The sequence below is a fragment of the Podarcis melisellensis genome (genome assembly GCF_964234715.1).
Source record: "Podarcis melisellensis genome assembly, chromosome: 1".
In the NCBI taxonomy this organism is placed as follows: Eukaryota; Metazoa; Chordata; class Lepidosauria; order Squamata; family Lacertidae; genus Podarcis; species Podarcis melisellensis.
The window spans coordinates 90,240,770-90,257,686 of NC_138528.1; the positions used below are offsets into that span (position 1 = coordinate 90,240,770).

Consider the following 16,917-nt stretch of genomic DNA (forward strand, 5'->3'; position numbering starts at 1 on the left):
AAAGAGAATGCCATAGCTGCATTATGTGCAAATTGCATTGAAACAGTTCTTTAGAAAGAAATTAGCATATAGGTGGTGATGGTGATGATAAAATCTGGGGTTTGCAACAGCTGATCATGTCATTTCTGTGAAATTTTGCTTGGGTGGTTACTTTTGTTTAAGGATTTTTGAAAAATTAACTGTTGCTCTCGCAGTAGGGCTCTGTTTTGTGGAAGCTGACTTGTTGTTATGGGAAGCAGTTCTGTTCTGCTCAAATAAAGCACGTGTACAAAACGACCCTTCCCATACCAGCAAGTCACCTTCCACAAAACAGAGCCCTACTGCAAGAGCAACAGTCCCCATCTGACCTGCTGACCCATGCTACTGAACTTAACAGGGAAAAGACAAATTCTTAATACAGAACATAATACTGATTTACTGGCCATGCCTTTAGTAAATCATGGACAGTAAAGCTGTATGATCCCTGCAGTTCTCAAATGGAAACAGTTGAGAAGCATATATTTCTTTCTAAACAGATAACAGCTTGTTGTTTCCTTCATTTACAGTAAAGTTGTTTCTTTGGGGCTTTTCTGTCAGCTCTTGCTTACTTGACAAGGTGATGATGATACAGCTTTCACAGCTTCACCTTTAGTGTGCAGTGAAGGTGAATTGTTTTTAAGAGGGGGAAAACGCTGAATCCCTTAGCACAGCTTCTTGGAGTTGTCTCTGTCTTAATGGAAATGGTAGTCATTATTTCCAAATTCCTTTCTTCTTCCCTTCCCCCTTCCAAAGGCTTTCAAGTGAATAATTTCTATAGATTTATTTGAATACTTCCATTTTTTTGAGATTTTTCTCCTTGTGCCGTGGACCATGTGTAAATCACTATGTTGCTAGGCAAAAATAGAGATTCGGAGAGGCACATTTGTACAGGATCTTGTTTGCCATTTCAGCATATCACATTAGTTATCGTCTGATGTAAGTGAAGCTGGGCTTCTTTCTTCCTCATAGTTTCAGTAGGGCACAGGCATGACATATTTGAAAAAGGTTGAAGAGTTTTCTGTATAGTGCACTCTACCGGGTAGTTGGCTGTTCAGCCAGGTACCCAACTCAACAACTGTGTATCTTCAAGCCAAGTTGGTTACATGTGTAGTAAACACACAGATGTTATTCTTTGATGGATGAATGGAGTGTACTTGGCAAAAAAATCACTTCCTCTGTTTACTATTTGGTAAACAAATAGCTAAAGAAAAAGAGAAGAGTGCAATTAAGCAGATGTTTCAAGTGCTTACGTGTATATTACATTTTATCTCATTGGCTGCTTTTAAGAATAGCACTTCAGCTCTTACCATTCCACCCAAGTTGGAGCTAATTCTGTAGAATTAAGCAGCAATCGAAGCAGTGAGGGGAGAAAATGTAACTGCAGACAACCTTCAGCATGATTTAGGATTGGTCCTCGGTTATATTTTGATTTTAAGCTGGATATCCCGTAGCTCATGCTGCAAATATAATATCCATAATTTAGGGCTCCATGTTGCTATGGATCAGGGATCGCTCCCAACACCACAATCTACCAGCTCTATAGCCATGTTCCCTGCTATTGATAGGAGTCTAATAGGGTGGAAATGCAAATGGAGCTGCAGGCAGAAGCCAGTTTCCGAGTTTCTGTCTGTTTTTCATGCTGGTGTGTAATCAAGGAACTGAGGTGTGTCTGAATAGTAAAAGCAACAAATAAAGTTGAAAAATATTATTTGTTACTAAAATATTTTGCTTTCGGCACTTAATGAACTGATTCTTGTTGTCTAACAAACGTTAGCACTCAAGGCAGTTTAATAAAAATAATAACAATGTTGAAGGCAAGGAAAGTCTGAAGCAGAAGCATGTCCTACAGATCACGCTGGAACATAATTAATGCTTTTAAAATGTGGTGCCAGAAAGAAGAGCTTAGCAACAGCAGTGTGAAGTACAGTAGGAAAACACATTAGCAGCTGCTTCTTTGATTGTTCAGTCATATACTTGGAGGAGACTAAAAAGAGATCTTGCCTAAATTCCTGCCACAACATTGTGCTATCTACTTGCTTAGCCTCCTGGCAAATCAGCTTAACACAATTCATATATTAGTGCTCTACAAAGTGAAAACACATTAAAGTAAATGCAGGGCCCCAGTAGCACTGGATGAATAAAAAAACCCAACCTATACACTTTGCCCTGCCTCATACATTCAGATGGGGGCACTACTGAGCAAGTGACTGTAAGAATATTCTTTCCCTCAGCCTATTAGCACATCTGTGAATGGTTCAATCACACAGAGTTCCTTTTTTTCCTTTTTTTTTAGGGAGAGAAGCCAAACAAACTCTGTCTCCATGAGACACTGAAGTGGAACACATGGGTTACATTGAAGATTATTTTGTGAGGATGAGGTGCCCTTGTAGTTTTTCCACCATACTGTTTCAGCTTGTCCATCCCCCCCAATGAATCAGGCTTATAAGACAAAAGCATTTCATTTCAACTCTTTAGGGTCCTTCAATATTTGTCCTGCTACAAATTTTCCTCTAAAATATGTGGTACCAACATCTGAACATGAGAGAACTCCATCCACAAGCTGTGACTTCTTGCAATAGTTATGTGACTGCAGAGGTACTTAACCTTTGATAAGCCTTCAGGGTTTATATATGGTGCTATTTAGATTTAGTTATTGATTTAATTGCATTTCTGAGTTTCCTAATAAAAGTTTTCTCTAAGTGAAGTCGACAAAGTTAAAACAGAACAACTTGATAATCTTACACTGGCAAAACTGTTCCTAATTATTATTTTCCTTTCAGCAACCCACGGTTTCTGATGATTGCTCTAGCCTATGCTATACCATTGGGTGTTTTCTCGGGATGGTCTGGTGTTCTAGACTTGATATTAACCCCAAAGGACATAAGCCAAGTATGTATATGTGTATATTGTTTAGCTTCGCTTATGCATCATAGGCAAAATACTGGTTTTGCTACTGGCAACTGAACCAACCAAGCAAGATGCACTGGATACTATGTCCTACTTTTTTAGTAAAAGTGCCAATGGGTTGGAGTTGAAATAGATGCTGAAAACATTTGCAGATAACAGAGGCTAAGGAAAAAGGATAACACTGGTGTCTCTTGAAATGTGTGTATTGACTTTTTTTGAACTAAATCCTGTAGAAATCTAGGAGGGAAATGTTATCAAGTGAAACTGATTGGCAATAGATTTGAGTTAGACAAAAGGAGATATTTAATCAAACATCACAAAATTCACTTATACTATTTGCTGCCACAAGAAATTGTGACTGTCATTGTCTTAGATGACTTTGAAAAGGAGATTAGACAAATTAATGGAGAATAGGTCTATCAAAGGTGAAATAGAACTACAGAGTGCTGTACCTCTGAATTCTAGTGGGTATTTGCTTATAGTAAATACTATCATGGTTACTGTGCTTGAAATAACACAGTGTTGTTCACTCTTAAATCTTTTCTAGGTGGATGCAGGTTGGATTGGATTTTGGTCTATTGTAGGAGGTTGTATTGTTGGCATAGCACTGGCAAGGTAAGTATCACAGTCATACGTCATTTTATTTTTCTTCATTGCAATTGTCTTTTAGTTATACTGAAACAATACCCCTCAGGATCATTTCCTGTCATCTATGACAATTGTAAAAGAAGAAATGCTTTTTTGTGGGGGGGAAATAGGTTCATCTTCTAGCATAGCAATTTGTGTGTTTCATGATCTTTTTAGGCAGTGACTGCTGGAAATTCCATTTGCTCAGTCATCAAACTGAGCAGTTCATATTATTGTGTTTGACAAGTGCTCCCTATCCACTCCATCCAAAGGTGGAAAGAACCACTTAGGTAAAATAATCAAGGAACCATCAGTGGGGTTTTCCTACCTGTTTGCTTTCAGCTCCTCCATTACAGATGTGATGGATTCCTCAACAGAATAGTTAGAGAGATTTGATAGCTCTGATGTCATGTTGAGGTTTTTTGTTTTAGAGAAGAAAAGTCGGGCTTATGAGGTGCAGTTAATTTACAAGTTCTCTGATTTATTAACTGCTCAGAGATAACAAACCCAAATATTACACTGTGGTTTGATGCTGGTTTGGTATCATATTTTGTTATCCTTACTATGGGGTAAAAATTGGTAGAGCATCTAGCTCAGTTGGTAGAGACTCTTAATCTCAGGGTCATGGTTTTGAGCCCTACACTGTGCAAAAGATTATTGCATTGCTGGGGGTGTACTAGTTGACCCTTGTGATCCGTTCCAGGTCTACAATCCTCTGATTCTATATAGAGTCTTCTTATAAGGGTTAAGAATTGAGTCTCTTGATGCCACTGGTGCTTCAAATCCACAAGTTCTTTTGAGATGGGGCTCCCCCCTATTATCAGGTCCTACATCCTGTATAAGACTTTGTCCTCCCAGCCCTTGTGGAATTGGGCTCCACAAAAATTCTTCTATTGCTGTGGAGTTCGAAAATGATTTCGTAGCAGTTACAAAAGACATTAAAAGAGTATTCTGAGACTGAAAGCAAGTTTTATGTTTTAAAAATTAATCTACTACAAAAGGTCAAGATTTTACATAATAGGTCTGAGTCAGCAGATATGCACTAGCATCATCTCATGACTAGAAGAGGATGGCCTTCCAAGCTCAGTTTAAGAGCACAATATAATTTATGAGCAGAAGAAGGAGCTTCCCAGTATTTAAAAGCGTCTATAGAAGCTTGGAAATAGTTTTTAACATGATATAGGAGATTACTGTTATTGAATGGATGTTGGCACATTTTGGGTTGCTGTTCTGTGTCTTAAATCCCATGGCTGTCACGAGTTCTGCTCTCTCACCTCTGGAATCTTTTTTAGTATCTCCTCCTATTCAACAGCCATTGCTTATTTTTACATGTTTCTGGAAACTTAATTTAGAAATGAAGTTGAACAGATTTAATTAGAGAGTGAAATCTGTTGCCAAGATTAGATTGGCCATATTTGAACATTAGAAAAATCCTTGGGCGTTTGTGACCAGACTGTATTGTGGTGAGCCTTAGGTTCTTGTATCTCCCTCCTTCACTCAAAACAGATTTGAAGCTTCCCATACTGGTTTGTAACTGTCCTGTGGACTGTGGGTGGGCCCAAGCCCTAGAATCCAAGGAGGCCAAGGCTTCAAACACGAGATTGCCAAAGAAGACATACAGAGACAACCATGGTGATTCACAAGTATTTAGCCTAATTTGAAAACTTAATCCAGTGTCAGGAACAGAGGAGATCTAGTCTAGGCAAAAGAAGTCAAGGAGTCTGGCGTTTGGGAGCTTGAAGAGCTGTGTTATTCTTCAGCAACTGTGAAGCTCAAGGAAGGGGCTGATAAAAGTCTGGCCTACCAGGCTGAGCCTAATCCCAGGCTGGTGTTTTAGGGCATTCTAAGAGCCCTTTATTTCAAACTTCAGTTTCTTGCTTCATCTGAGCTATTTATTTATTGGATTTATATACCGCCTGTCATCAAAGGATCTCAGGGGGGTTCACAACATAAAAATGCAGCATAAAAACACAAATAAGTAGCTTAAAGGCTGTGGAGTATTAATCAGCCAAAGGCCTGGTTGAAGAGGAACGTTTTCACCTGGCTCCTAAAGATGAAGGTGCTCTTAAATTGGCAAACCATTTTCTAGTCTTAAGATGACTAGTGCAGATATGCTGACTTCACATACCGTATTTTTCGCCCTATAGGACACACTTTTTCCCCTCCAAAAATGAAGGGGAAATCTGTGTGCATCCTATGGGGTGAATGCAGGCTTTCGCTGAAGCCTGGAGAGCGAGAGGGGTCAGTGCGCACCGACCCCTCTCGCTCTCCAGGCTTCAGGAGAGCCGCAGCGCCAGCCCCACAAGTTCGGGGGACAGCGGGGAGGCGGAATGCCCCCATCCCGCTGTCTCCCAATGTGGTTTGGAGGCTGACGGGGAGATGCGTGCTTCTCTCCGCCGCCAGCCCCGCAAGCTCCGGAGACAGCTGGGAGGCGCAGCGCGTCTTCCCGCTGTCCTCGGACCTGGTCTGCAGGCGTGCGGCGGGGAGAAGAGCGCTTCTCCCCGCTGCCGGCTCCACAAGCGCCTGGGGGGAAAATAAAATTTGTTTTCTTTATTTCCCCCCAAATAAACTTGGTGCGTCCTATGGGCCGGTGCGTCCTATGGGGCGAAAAATACGGTAAATCCTGACCTTTTGTGATAGATTGATTTGTTAAATATGTAGCCTGGTTTCAGCCTCATAATATCCTTTTAACGTCTTCTGTAGCTGCTACGAAATTGGTTGCAAATTCCATAGCAATGTAGATATTCTGTGGCCCCCAGTGCTGCCTCCTTCAGCCTAATCATTTCTACTTTTTCAGAAAAAGCTAACTGACTGTTGCCAGATATCTCTTTCTGATTAAGTAGCTTTATAGTTTCAAACATAGGGTTTTGGGCACACAAGGAGCGGCGGTTTGCCACTTTTGATGGATGACTGCCCCCTTTTAGGCCTACTCAGCAGTTATCTATATACAGTTGAATCAATGTCTGTGCTGACTATAATTTGCTGAAAGTTGTAATTAGGAAAATTAGCTAATGATTCTTGTCAAGTGTGACAGGCTCATGTATTTCAAAGTCAGTCCTGTGACTTACCAGGCAGGCAGCCTGGTACCTATTGTAATAGCTCAGTGTGGGGGTGCTTTGTGTTCTACCAGCTGCTAATTTTCTTACATCAAGCGTTTCCTTTTAGGAACTATAGTGTAGCTTTGCTTCCTCCTAGTCTCTCAGTTCCTCCTTTCATCACACTTACATCTCAATATAATTTCACTCTGCTTATGAACATTATTTACCTGCTATCTGAAATATGTAAAAGAAACTATATTCAAGTGTCCTTCCCATTTTCGATGATGCACAAGCTGTCATTTGGATGCCAAACTATCTCTGCATGCTGTAGAAATGTTTTTGCGGGTGTTAACAGAATCATGCCTGTCAAAGGAAGGCACAGTTGGAAAATAAGTTCTCAAATTTCATTATTTTGTTACCCGTAGTGTACCGTGTCTTACTTCACATGAGATTTATGCCCTTGATCTTGCCACTCCAAGCCCCAGACCAGGAGCGTTGAGATAATTTATATGGCATGTTTATGATTGAAGAGCCTTCAATCTTTTAGGCAGCTGGCGAATATTGCACCCTTTCCTTAGCAGTGATAGACTAGACTGGTGGTGGGGAGGGGAGAAAAATCAACTTCAAACAGTGACAATCTCATGTTTTTGTTTTTTTTAAATCTGCAGAGCAACACAAATCAACCTCTTCCCCCCCCCCCTACATTTTTCTTGTTGCATTCACTAATGATAAGAGATATTTTTCAGATTTTGTCCTTCACAGCTCAGAATTTCCTTCGTCTTTTAAACAGCAGCAAAGTCAAAATGCAGCAACTTTGTAGCATGGTGTAATTTCAGTAGCAATGAGCAGCAGAGTTGACAGCAGCAAATTATTACTCGTAACTATAGGGGGCACATAATGCGAATTTTTTGGATAATAAAATCTGGGCCAAGCAGATGTGGGGAGCAGTAGATTTTTTGGTGGGAGGGGACATATATTTGTGGCAGGAAGCATTTGTCTCCTGCTTTTCTATCTTTATCGCTCCTCTGTATTTAACATGGAACTAGGTGCTTTGTCACAATTATACCAACAAAACAATGGAGAGGGATGGGAGAATGAGCGGCAGCAATGGGAAGCACATTGTTGGTGGAGACTGGACTAGGAGGTGGTAGCAGTAGCTGTTAACAAGAACATCTGTATAGGCACTATATCGCTGAGTTCTTTGTGCAGAGGAGAAAAATATTGGAATTATTTTTCCTTCATGTCTGATTTATAAGCTTCCCAAAGGTGTGACTGGCCACTGTTAACAACAGGATGGGGGATTGGTTTGACCAGCAAAGTAGTTCCTAGTGCCAATCTAGGCCTGTGTGAAAATATTAATAAGTAGAGTGGAAAGTATTTTGACACACAGGAATGGGAAAATTCTTCTCAGTATATGAATGATCCTTTGGTTCATGGAAGCCCTTTGGATCCAACCCACTGATTTTTTTTAGTGTTAATATGTGGAAAATAGTAAGTTTCAAATCAGAGGAAAACTTACATGTATTGGTTTCCGATATTAAAAGAGCATAAAGTTGAGACAGGTTTGTGATAATGTTTTGTCTTCAGTTTCATAATGTAGCTGTCTATTATGATCCAATGTGTTTCAGATTGTAAAACTCTTCTTTTAGGGGCAACCTCTTTTACAGATCAATTTTGAACAAGGTACTTATCTTAGAAACATACTACTCCCACTTATTCATAAGAAGTATTTGCTTCTTTTGGTGTTTTACCTTCCTTAAACTTCAATATATCATATTAGAAATCACTATACAGTGGTACCTTGGGTTACATACACTTCAAGTTACATACGCTTCAGGTTACACACTCCACTAAGCCAGAAATAGTGCTTCAGGTTAAGAACTTTGCTTCAGGATAAGAACAGAAATTGGGCTCCGGCGGCGCGGCGGCAGCAGGAGGCCCCATTAGCTAAAGTGGTGCTTCAGGTTAAGAACAGTTTCAGGTTAAGTACGGACCTCTGGAACGAATTAAGTACCGTATTTTTCGCTCTATAGGACACACTTTTCCCCCTCCAAAAATGAAGGGGAAATCTGTGTACGTCCTATGGGGCGAATACAGACTTTCGCTGAAGCTTGGAGACCGAGAGGGGGCGCACCGACCCCTCTCGCTCTCCAGGCTTCAGGAAGCTATCAGCAAGCCTGGGGAGCCCGTGGGAGTTCCCGCAGGGCTCCCCACGCTGCGGATAGCAGCCTGCCGCCCGGCACGCAAGGCGCCCTGAAACAGAGCACCCCGTGCGCCGGGCAGACATCGGCCAGCCCCACAAGCTCGGGGGACAGCGGGGAGGCGCAGCGCCACCATACCGCTGTTCCCCGACCTGATTTTTTTGGGGGGGGGAAATAAAGGGAAATTTTTCCCCTTTATTTCCCCCCCAAAAAACTAGGTGCGTCCTATGGGACGAAAAATACGGTCCTTAACAATTTGGCTAAAGTTTACAGAATTTGTGAAGGGTTTGTTAATTGTGATTTGTGTTCCTTTCAGGTTTGCCGATTTTATCCGGGGAATGCTGAAACTTATACTGCTTCTGCTATTGTCAGGAGCAACTTTGTCATCCATCTGGTTCACTTTGACGTGTTTAACAACTGTCAGTCATCTTCCTTTAACTACAGGTATGCTAATGCCCAGCCTTGTCAAATAAATGGTTTTAGTAGCGGTTCTTAGATATGTGAGATGTTGGAAAAATAGGTTATCTTGCAGATTAATTCTCAATAAACTGTTTTAATTCTGTGGTGCTGCTGGGCAGGGGAGATTAGCATACATTGTGGGATTTTTATTTTATCTTTTTGCGGTCACTTCTGAACCCCCAGTGCTACAATGTAACTCAAGCCGCTTTGTAATGTATAATGAAGCAGAGGAGACAGCTGTCAGAATTGACAGTGTAAGACCAATTCACATATGCAAGACTAGACTCTTGAAATCTTCACGTCCATTGACTGAAGTCATTATGTCCATTGATTTCAGTGAGTCTACTATGAGTACGACTTATTCAGATACAACCCATACATTAAGCTGGAAGAACTCCCTGTGTCACCATAAACAAGTTAAAAGAAAAGAAAGGGCAATAAGAAACTGTAATTTTATTTAGTGATATAAAGCCAACAAGGGGAATTTTGAAGTTCATTAAACTGATGTGTCTTTGACAAGGTTTTCAAGACTCCTGTTAGCTGGCTATAAACATTGGTTAAAACAAGTGATTAATTCTAACCCTTTAGCCCGACCTGCTTGGAATTCCAGTGGATAATAGTGTGTTTTGTGGTTACTTATCTGGGAACACAAGTATGTAGGGAAATAATAAGCTTGTAATACGTCCAACTAATTAACTTGCCATTTCCCCTTTACTTGTTTTGTTACACCTCCTTTGTATATTACAATAGGTAATATACAGGTACTTCAACCTGTATGAAGTACAGGTTGTCCATGGTAATTTTAAGTCAGACAAAAAGTATATGTGTTATTTAGTTTTGAACTAGACTGGGCGAGCATTTCTGAAATTTCTTTGTTTTGATATCATAGGCTTCCCCTACCCTACCCTACCCATCTCTTCGTCCCACTTTTTTTTTTTTTGCAGGGTTTGGGTGGGTTCTCATACCTTCTTGTATCTATATCTTGGGGAGATGCTTGAACTGAAATCCCGGATAGAAATTCAGTATATCTGTATAGTAACTAAACTTCACACCACATATATATATCGTCTAGTGATATTAGACAAATTCTTGGAGTATAAGGCTGTCAGTGGCTACTAACTGTGATGGCTGTATACTACATGCGAGATCAGAGATGGCATGCTTCTGAATATCATTTGTTGCGGAATAGCAGCAGAAGAGTGCTCCCAGGCTCAGGACTTCCTTGTGGGCTTCCTAAAGACACCTGATTGATCAGGTGGGAAAACAGGATACTGAACTGGGAATTCCTTTAATCTGATCCAGTCAGCCTCTCCTTTTGTTCATATTCGTACACTTGGTAAGGTTGTTGTACTTGGGGAGGAGGTGTTAGTGAAAGAAGCTGTGCCATGTTGTATTGCTACATTTTCTGTTGTGCTCTCTTTTTCTTCCTCATCATTGTTTTTAAACTAGTCTTCCACTTTTGTGGCTTAGTCGCTGCTCATTTCTGTTTGCTTGTTTTCCTTCACTGATTCTCAGTCCCTATCCCACTGGAGCTCAAATTTGTTCCCATTCAATTTACTGAAACATGAAGTCGCTTTATTGGACTTAAGGACTGATAATCCTTAAGATGGGTAGCCAGGAGTTTATGACTTGGTAGCCTCTGCCTGAAGCTTTGTGCAAATCCATTCATCCATTTAAAACATCAGCTTCTGTTCTCCTGTTTGGAAGCTTTTTCTTCTAAAAGAGAAGGCTTAGAAGATTTTAATTTAAACTGAGAGGTGCCACTACCTGAACGTGTTTTAGAAGTTACACATATGCTTAAATCAGATCTGAGAGGATTGGAGAGGCTTGAAACTATCTTAATAAACCTTGGAAGACAAGTCTTTGGTTTGATGCTGTACTCTCTGTTCTGGAGAGGAGCACTGTTGGTTTGAAGCTGATGTGCTACACCTGCTGTAACTTCTGTAGCCACAGAAATTGCCTCCCCCCCCCCCAGCTCTGCCATTGAACTTAAATTAATGAGCGGAGCTTTCATAGAGTACCCTCTCTATATAAATATAACTCTGTCTTATTCAAATTAACTTTGAGACTCCTAAATTGTCCTTGGTGCATAGCTATAAACCAGAAATGAGTACAGCATATTGAAATAGATGTCTGGTTGAGAGGAAATACCACCAGAATTACCGAAACTATAAATTCCATTTGGTGTATCCTTTGATCAGTGTTTCATATTCTAAAATAATCAGCTCTGAAATATTTTTTTAATAAGGCAAAAAAAGTATTTTTAATAGCTGAACAAATCACACGTTGCAGAAGCTGCTGTCTTTGAGATGGCAAATCCTTGCACCATTCTTCCCGATCAGGAGTGAAGAGATACATTGAGAGTTTTCCCCTTTGTGCTTGTCTGCACTGTTATCAAATGCAGGTAGTAAAATAAATTGTAATGAAAAGTGAAACTGTTTGAATTGATGCAGCAGAAGCAAACTTATACATTCACTTCAGTTCTTATTTATTGAGATAAAAGTGGACGGGCTTCAGCAGGTGAAAATCACCTCCATCTCCCTCTGTCTCTGTTTCATGCAAAACCCACTGATCCAAAACAGAGCTGGTAGATCAAGTTTATATTTTGCCAGTCTCAAATCGCTGTTTTCAGAGATTTTAGCACACACAAAACATGATTGCCTGAGAATAACAACCTCTATATTTTTTTCTTGGTTCTTGTAGCATTAAGTTGCATTGGTTTTTTCCTAGAAGACTGCTGTGACTGTAGAGATGACAGATAATCTCTCAAATGGATTTGATAGCTATTCATTATTAAAAGCTTTTTTGGCACCCTCCTTCAAGACTGAAGGGAGTTGGTGTCCTGGAAAAGAGAATATTGGACTGTGTTTTAGTAAACCAGGTCAGTGGCTTACTTGGTCAATTTCATTGTCTATGTAACTTGCTTAGTGATTTCTGGTCTAATAGGGATGAGCTTGGTTTCTGGAAGGTTTGTTCCTTCTGTCTGCATGATAGTGTCCATGTCCCCAGATTATTGTCACATCTTAACCAATTTGACATGCATGCTACCATGAATGTATATGCATGTAAAATGGCAGGGGGTTTGAGATACAGGGAAATTTGTGGAGTTGAAAGATAATAAAATGGACAGTAGACTGGATGTACTTAGGTCAAGGCCATATTTTAGGGAGTAGAGGATCTTAGAAACCTTCTCACAAAGTAAATTTAATTGCAGACCAAATCAGACTGATGTGAGTGTCATGAAGTGTGCACAACCATAGGCACAACACAGTTTCCAAGACTCTTGGCTTGCAGTGTTTCTTTATTATGCTAGGAGCCACCGGTGCAGTGCAGATACTGTAAACTGCAGCGCCCATCATATCTTACCATTGACCATGGTGGCTGGAGCTGATGGGAGATGTAGTTCAAAACACTTAGAGGGCGACGTGTTTGCTTACATCCCATGCAAATTATCTAATGCTTTGTGAGAATGATCCTATGCCCATGTAGTTGAACAGATCCTGCCCCCACTCTCAGTTGCATATTTCTTTTTCATAGGGAACATATTGACTACCATTCTTTCCAGTCTTACGGAACTAAGGATGGAATTTGGTGTTACACTATTAGAAATCAGCTTGCCAGATGAAACAAGCCCCCCTTCCCTGTGGACTGTTCTGGGGGTTCTTGTGACCCCCGGAGCCAATTTCAGGGGGGCAGGGGGGAATTCCCATTGCACAAGCAGAAGCCCTTCCCCAGGTTCATTAGGTGAATTCTGCCAATGATCTTCCTTATTTTTTCATACGTTGGGGAATGAAAGATTAACATTTGGTATAACAAGTAGTTTTATCCCCATAGGCAAAAAAGTGTCTCATATCTGTGACTGACACAAGTTTGTTGGCCTGTCAGTTACAAGTTGATCCCATCCAAATTCAAGTTCTGTCACATTCACTTAGTTTTAGTTAATTGTAAGATTAATCTTTTCAGGCTAGGTATCAGTATGCATAATAAGTTGTCTTCACATAGAGCTGCGGGGAATGAAAACTAGAGAACCTTTCACAACAAGAAGGTGATCTCTTCCTTTGACATAGCAAGCAGCCTTGGGTTCTCTTTCATTCTTCAGGATCCATGTCTAGAGATTATTGCTTATATCAATATAGTATGCCAACACAATAAATCTTCAGGTTCTAAAAGCCTCTTCTTATCTCATTCTTGTACGCCAGTACATGTTTTAGCACTTGGCATGATGTTTTCTAAAGCAGAATCCATTAGTTAGAGGTCAGGTTCTTATTTTTAGGTTCAATCAAAGAATCGTAGAATCTTAGAGTTGGAAGGGACCCCCAGAGTCATCTAGTCCAACCCCCTGCAATGCAGGCATCTCAGCTAAAGCATTCCTGACAGATGGCCATCCAACCTGTGCTAAAAAAAACCCAAGGAAGGAGAGTCCACCACCTCTCGTGGGAGTCTGTTTCACTGCTGAACAGCTCTTACTGTCCGAAACTTTTTCCAAATGTTTAGTTGGAATCTCCTTTCTTGCAACTTGAAGCCATTGCAACATTGAAATGGAAACACCCAGCCTTTTCTTGCTACATTTGCTAGAGACAAAGTTTGCCTATTTCAAACTTAACCGCATAGCATTTTAAATACACAAACATAACTTTTTATGTACATTGAACTAATATCCTTAAGATGAACTTCATGATTTTTAGACTTTTTTATTGTGCAACTGAATATTATATGGATGCAATGCATTCTCTTGATTTATATATTTGTATAGCTTTGTTCTGAAGCTCCTGTCTCACATCCACACTAAGTGATATAAGGATGAAAGCAAACCAGCTATTTAAGTGCTAATTTATAGGGCTTTGTGTTGTCTCTTTATTCCTGACCATAACTATGCAATATAATGGCGACCTTTGTGCTCTGGAGTAATTGAGGGAAATGGCACGATTTAATTGATTTGGTTGAACTTATTCTTTTTTCTGTTAATTAAAAGTTCCAGGGTGTGTAGCATGTAGCTCAGATAAGTATGGGAGTTCAAATGCAGGGCAGTGCTTGGTGACACTCAGGCTTTGGGGAAGGAATGTGAGATGGCTGGTTAAGAAGTCAGAGCTGGTTTAGCATTAATGCCAGAGCAGCTTTGCATTGACATTGGAGGTTGCACAGGGCACTGGCAATCTTTTTTAAACAATGAAGAGGGAATACACTGTGTATAACGAAAGCAGATTATCCATGTGTCCAAGTATCTAATTTAGCATTCCCAGTAATACATCGTATTTTCAGGACAATTGTATGTACTCCAATAATTTAATAATGGTAGTTGCTGTATGGAGAGAAAGCAAAGTCAGAAGCAGCCAGATCCAAATTAGTTTCTAGGTTATACTTCCGAAGGGCTGCCTATACATCAGGTTTAGGTAAACGAGAACTTCCAATGGTAAGGCTTGTAAGTCACCGCAAACCTGCAGCATGGGACTTTTTGTCCCTTTCCTGTATCTCTGAGAAATTCCTTATTGTTCTTATAGTACATCCATCACTCTCACTGCTCAGAATATTCAAATGTTTGCATGAATATTTCAGCAATGAAACAGCAGCTAGAAGTACTATTCTGCCAGTGCAACATGTTTTAGAAAGATATAACATCAAACTAAATCTCTCCCATTATCAGGCTGGTTTCATAAGCTTTTGATTGGAGGAGCCTTCTAGTAGAAAAGGTGAGTGGCTTGGAAAGTTCTTGTGATGAGACCTTGAGTTATACTCCTAGTCAAGCATACTAGTTAACCAAATAGATCAACATTAGCATTATTTGTAGGATTATGCTGAATGTTCTCTCATTTCAGTTTTGAAGTAAAGCAATGCTTTCATGATGGGCAAAATATACCTGCCCAGAGAAAAACAACCTTATGTATGTTCACATTATTTTGAACCTCTTAGCAGGAAATGGGAAGAAACAAATGGCAGCAGTTTGTGCCTTTTTTCCTTTGTAGAGGGATTTATTTAGGTCTTCTTTTTCCTTAATAGAGCCATTCATATAATGAATGGATGACAATGCTATGTAACCAGTGTGTTTTGCAATGTAGCTAATGTGTTACTATTTCTGATAATCCCAAATAGCTAATATTACTAAGCAAAAGCAAATCAAAGTCAATTCATAGTGCTGCTTCTTTGATTACTCAAATGGTGATTTTAGCTGAGGGATCACATCCTACAGAACAGAACTGCATCATGATGCTGTTGTGAATCCAGTCATACCCAGCTACATATTGATGTCTGTGAGGGAACACAAATCTCATCTAGACTGAGAGGGTAGCAGTTCCTGAATAGCTGAGGAATTCGGTCCACTTTTGAAGCAACCACTGAAACATTGCCTAATGCATGGAGAAAGCTTTTAATACTGGCAAAAATGTTTAACAAAACGTATCCCTACTTAGTGCATAAAGGAGGATTAGATGAGAGAGAGAGAGAGAGAGAGAGAGAGAGAGAGAGAGAGAGAGAGAGAGAGAGAGAGAACTGAATGAAGGCTAATATGGGTACAATCCAACCCAAGTAAAGTCTGTTTACGTCTAATTGATTTTAATGAGGCAGACTTAAGTCTTTGATTACTTATGTTGAAATAAATTAGACTTATAATTTGTCATATTTGTGCTTTTATTTGTGGCCTTGCAATGTAGTTTGCATTAGCTAGAGTCATCCTCTTAGTTTTTTCAGTGGTTTGGAATTCTAAAGGACATTCCATTGTCCTTGATCTGCTACTGTTAAGTTCATTGGCTCAGCTGTGATAGAGACAGATCTCCTCCTTCAGTTCTGCCATATTCTTCCTTCCCTTCATCTATGGGAGAAACAGTAACAAACTCTGCACCCCAAGGCAGCTTTAGTCAGCTAGCCATTGGCAGAGAGCTGACAGGCCCTGCAATTTCCAGCAGTAGCTGTGCCACCAGAGGCCATGTGAAGTGGCTCATAGTCATGAATCATCCCTTCCCTACAGCAGTAACATCCAAGCTGAAACTGTGCTGAATTCTACAGGTGAACTCTTTGGCTTAACTGCTGCCATTCCCTGCTGGACTGCTTGCCTCAGAAGGTCTGCTCCTCCTTTCAAACTCGTTAAGAGTTAGATCATGCACAGAGAACCCTTATAATCCACTGTCATTTTTAAACTGTCCAAGTACACTAGTGAGACATGTGGCGGGAGACAGTGTGTTTCTGAATAGCAGTGATTTGAAGCCACAGGAGAGGAGAGTGCTCTTGTAGCTCTTGGAAACCAGTGGTTTTCAAGCAGTGTGCTGTGGCATCCTGGGGTACCTTGAATGATGGTCAGGGGTGTCGCAGGCAACACTGGCCTCTGTCCCTCTTCCCTTCCCTTCCTCTTCTGATGCCCTCTTGTGTCTCTGCCTCCCAAAGGCTTGCACAGCTGTTTATTGCAGCAGCCCTGGCTATAAACTCCAGAAATAAATGGTGCCTTTCTTTGGGATGGGGGGCAGCTCAGAGACCTGGAGCGGCAGCAGCAACAGCTGCCCAGAGGACTCCCAAGGAAAGAGGAGAGGAGGCTGAGAGAAGACTCCACAAGAGAGGGTGTTCAAAAAGGAGTGAGAGAGGCTGCCAGCTCTGCAGGCAAAGAGTGACCCATAACTGGGCTCCTGAGCCCCACAGGAGTGCCACAAAAAGAATGCAGCTGGTCAAGGGAGCTGTGGACTCAA

General features: G+C 40.7%; 1 protein-coding gene across 2 annotated transcripts in view; it reads left to right on the forward strand.

The window, feature by feature from the left end:
- Positions 1-16,917, forward strand: part of SLC49A4 (solute carrier family 49 member 4) — a 60,721-nt gene that overhangs the window by 31,874 nt on the left and 11,930 nt on the right. For both annotated transcript variants that reach the window (XR_014171615.1, XM_081925219.1), the window contains exons 5-7: positions 2,799-2,907; positions 3,473-3,540; positions 9,108-9,235. Coding sequence is in view for 1 of the 2 variants with exons in the window: in XM_081925219.1 (XP_081781345.1) it covers positions 2,799-2,907; positions 3,473-3,540; positions 9,108-9,235 (305 nt within the window). In the remaining variant the exon portion in view is untranslated. The remainder of the gene's footprint in view (positions 1-2,798; positions 2,908-3,472; positions 3,541-9,107; positions 9,236-16,917) is intronic.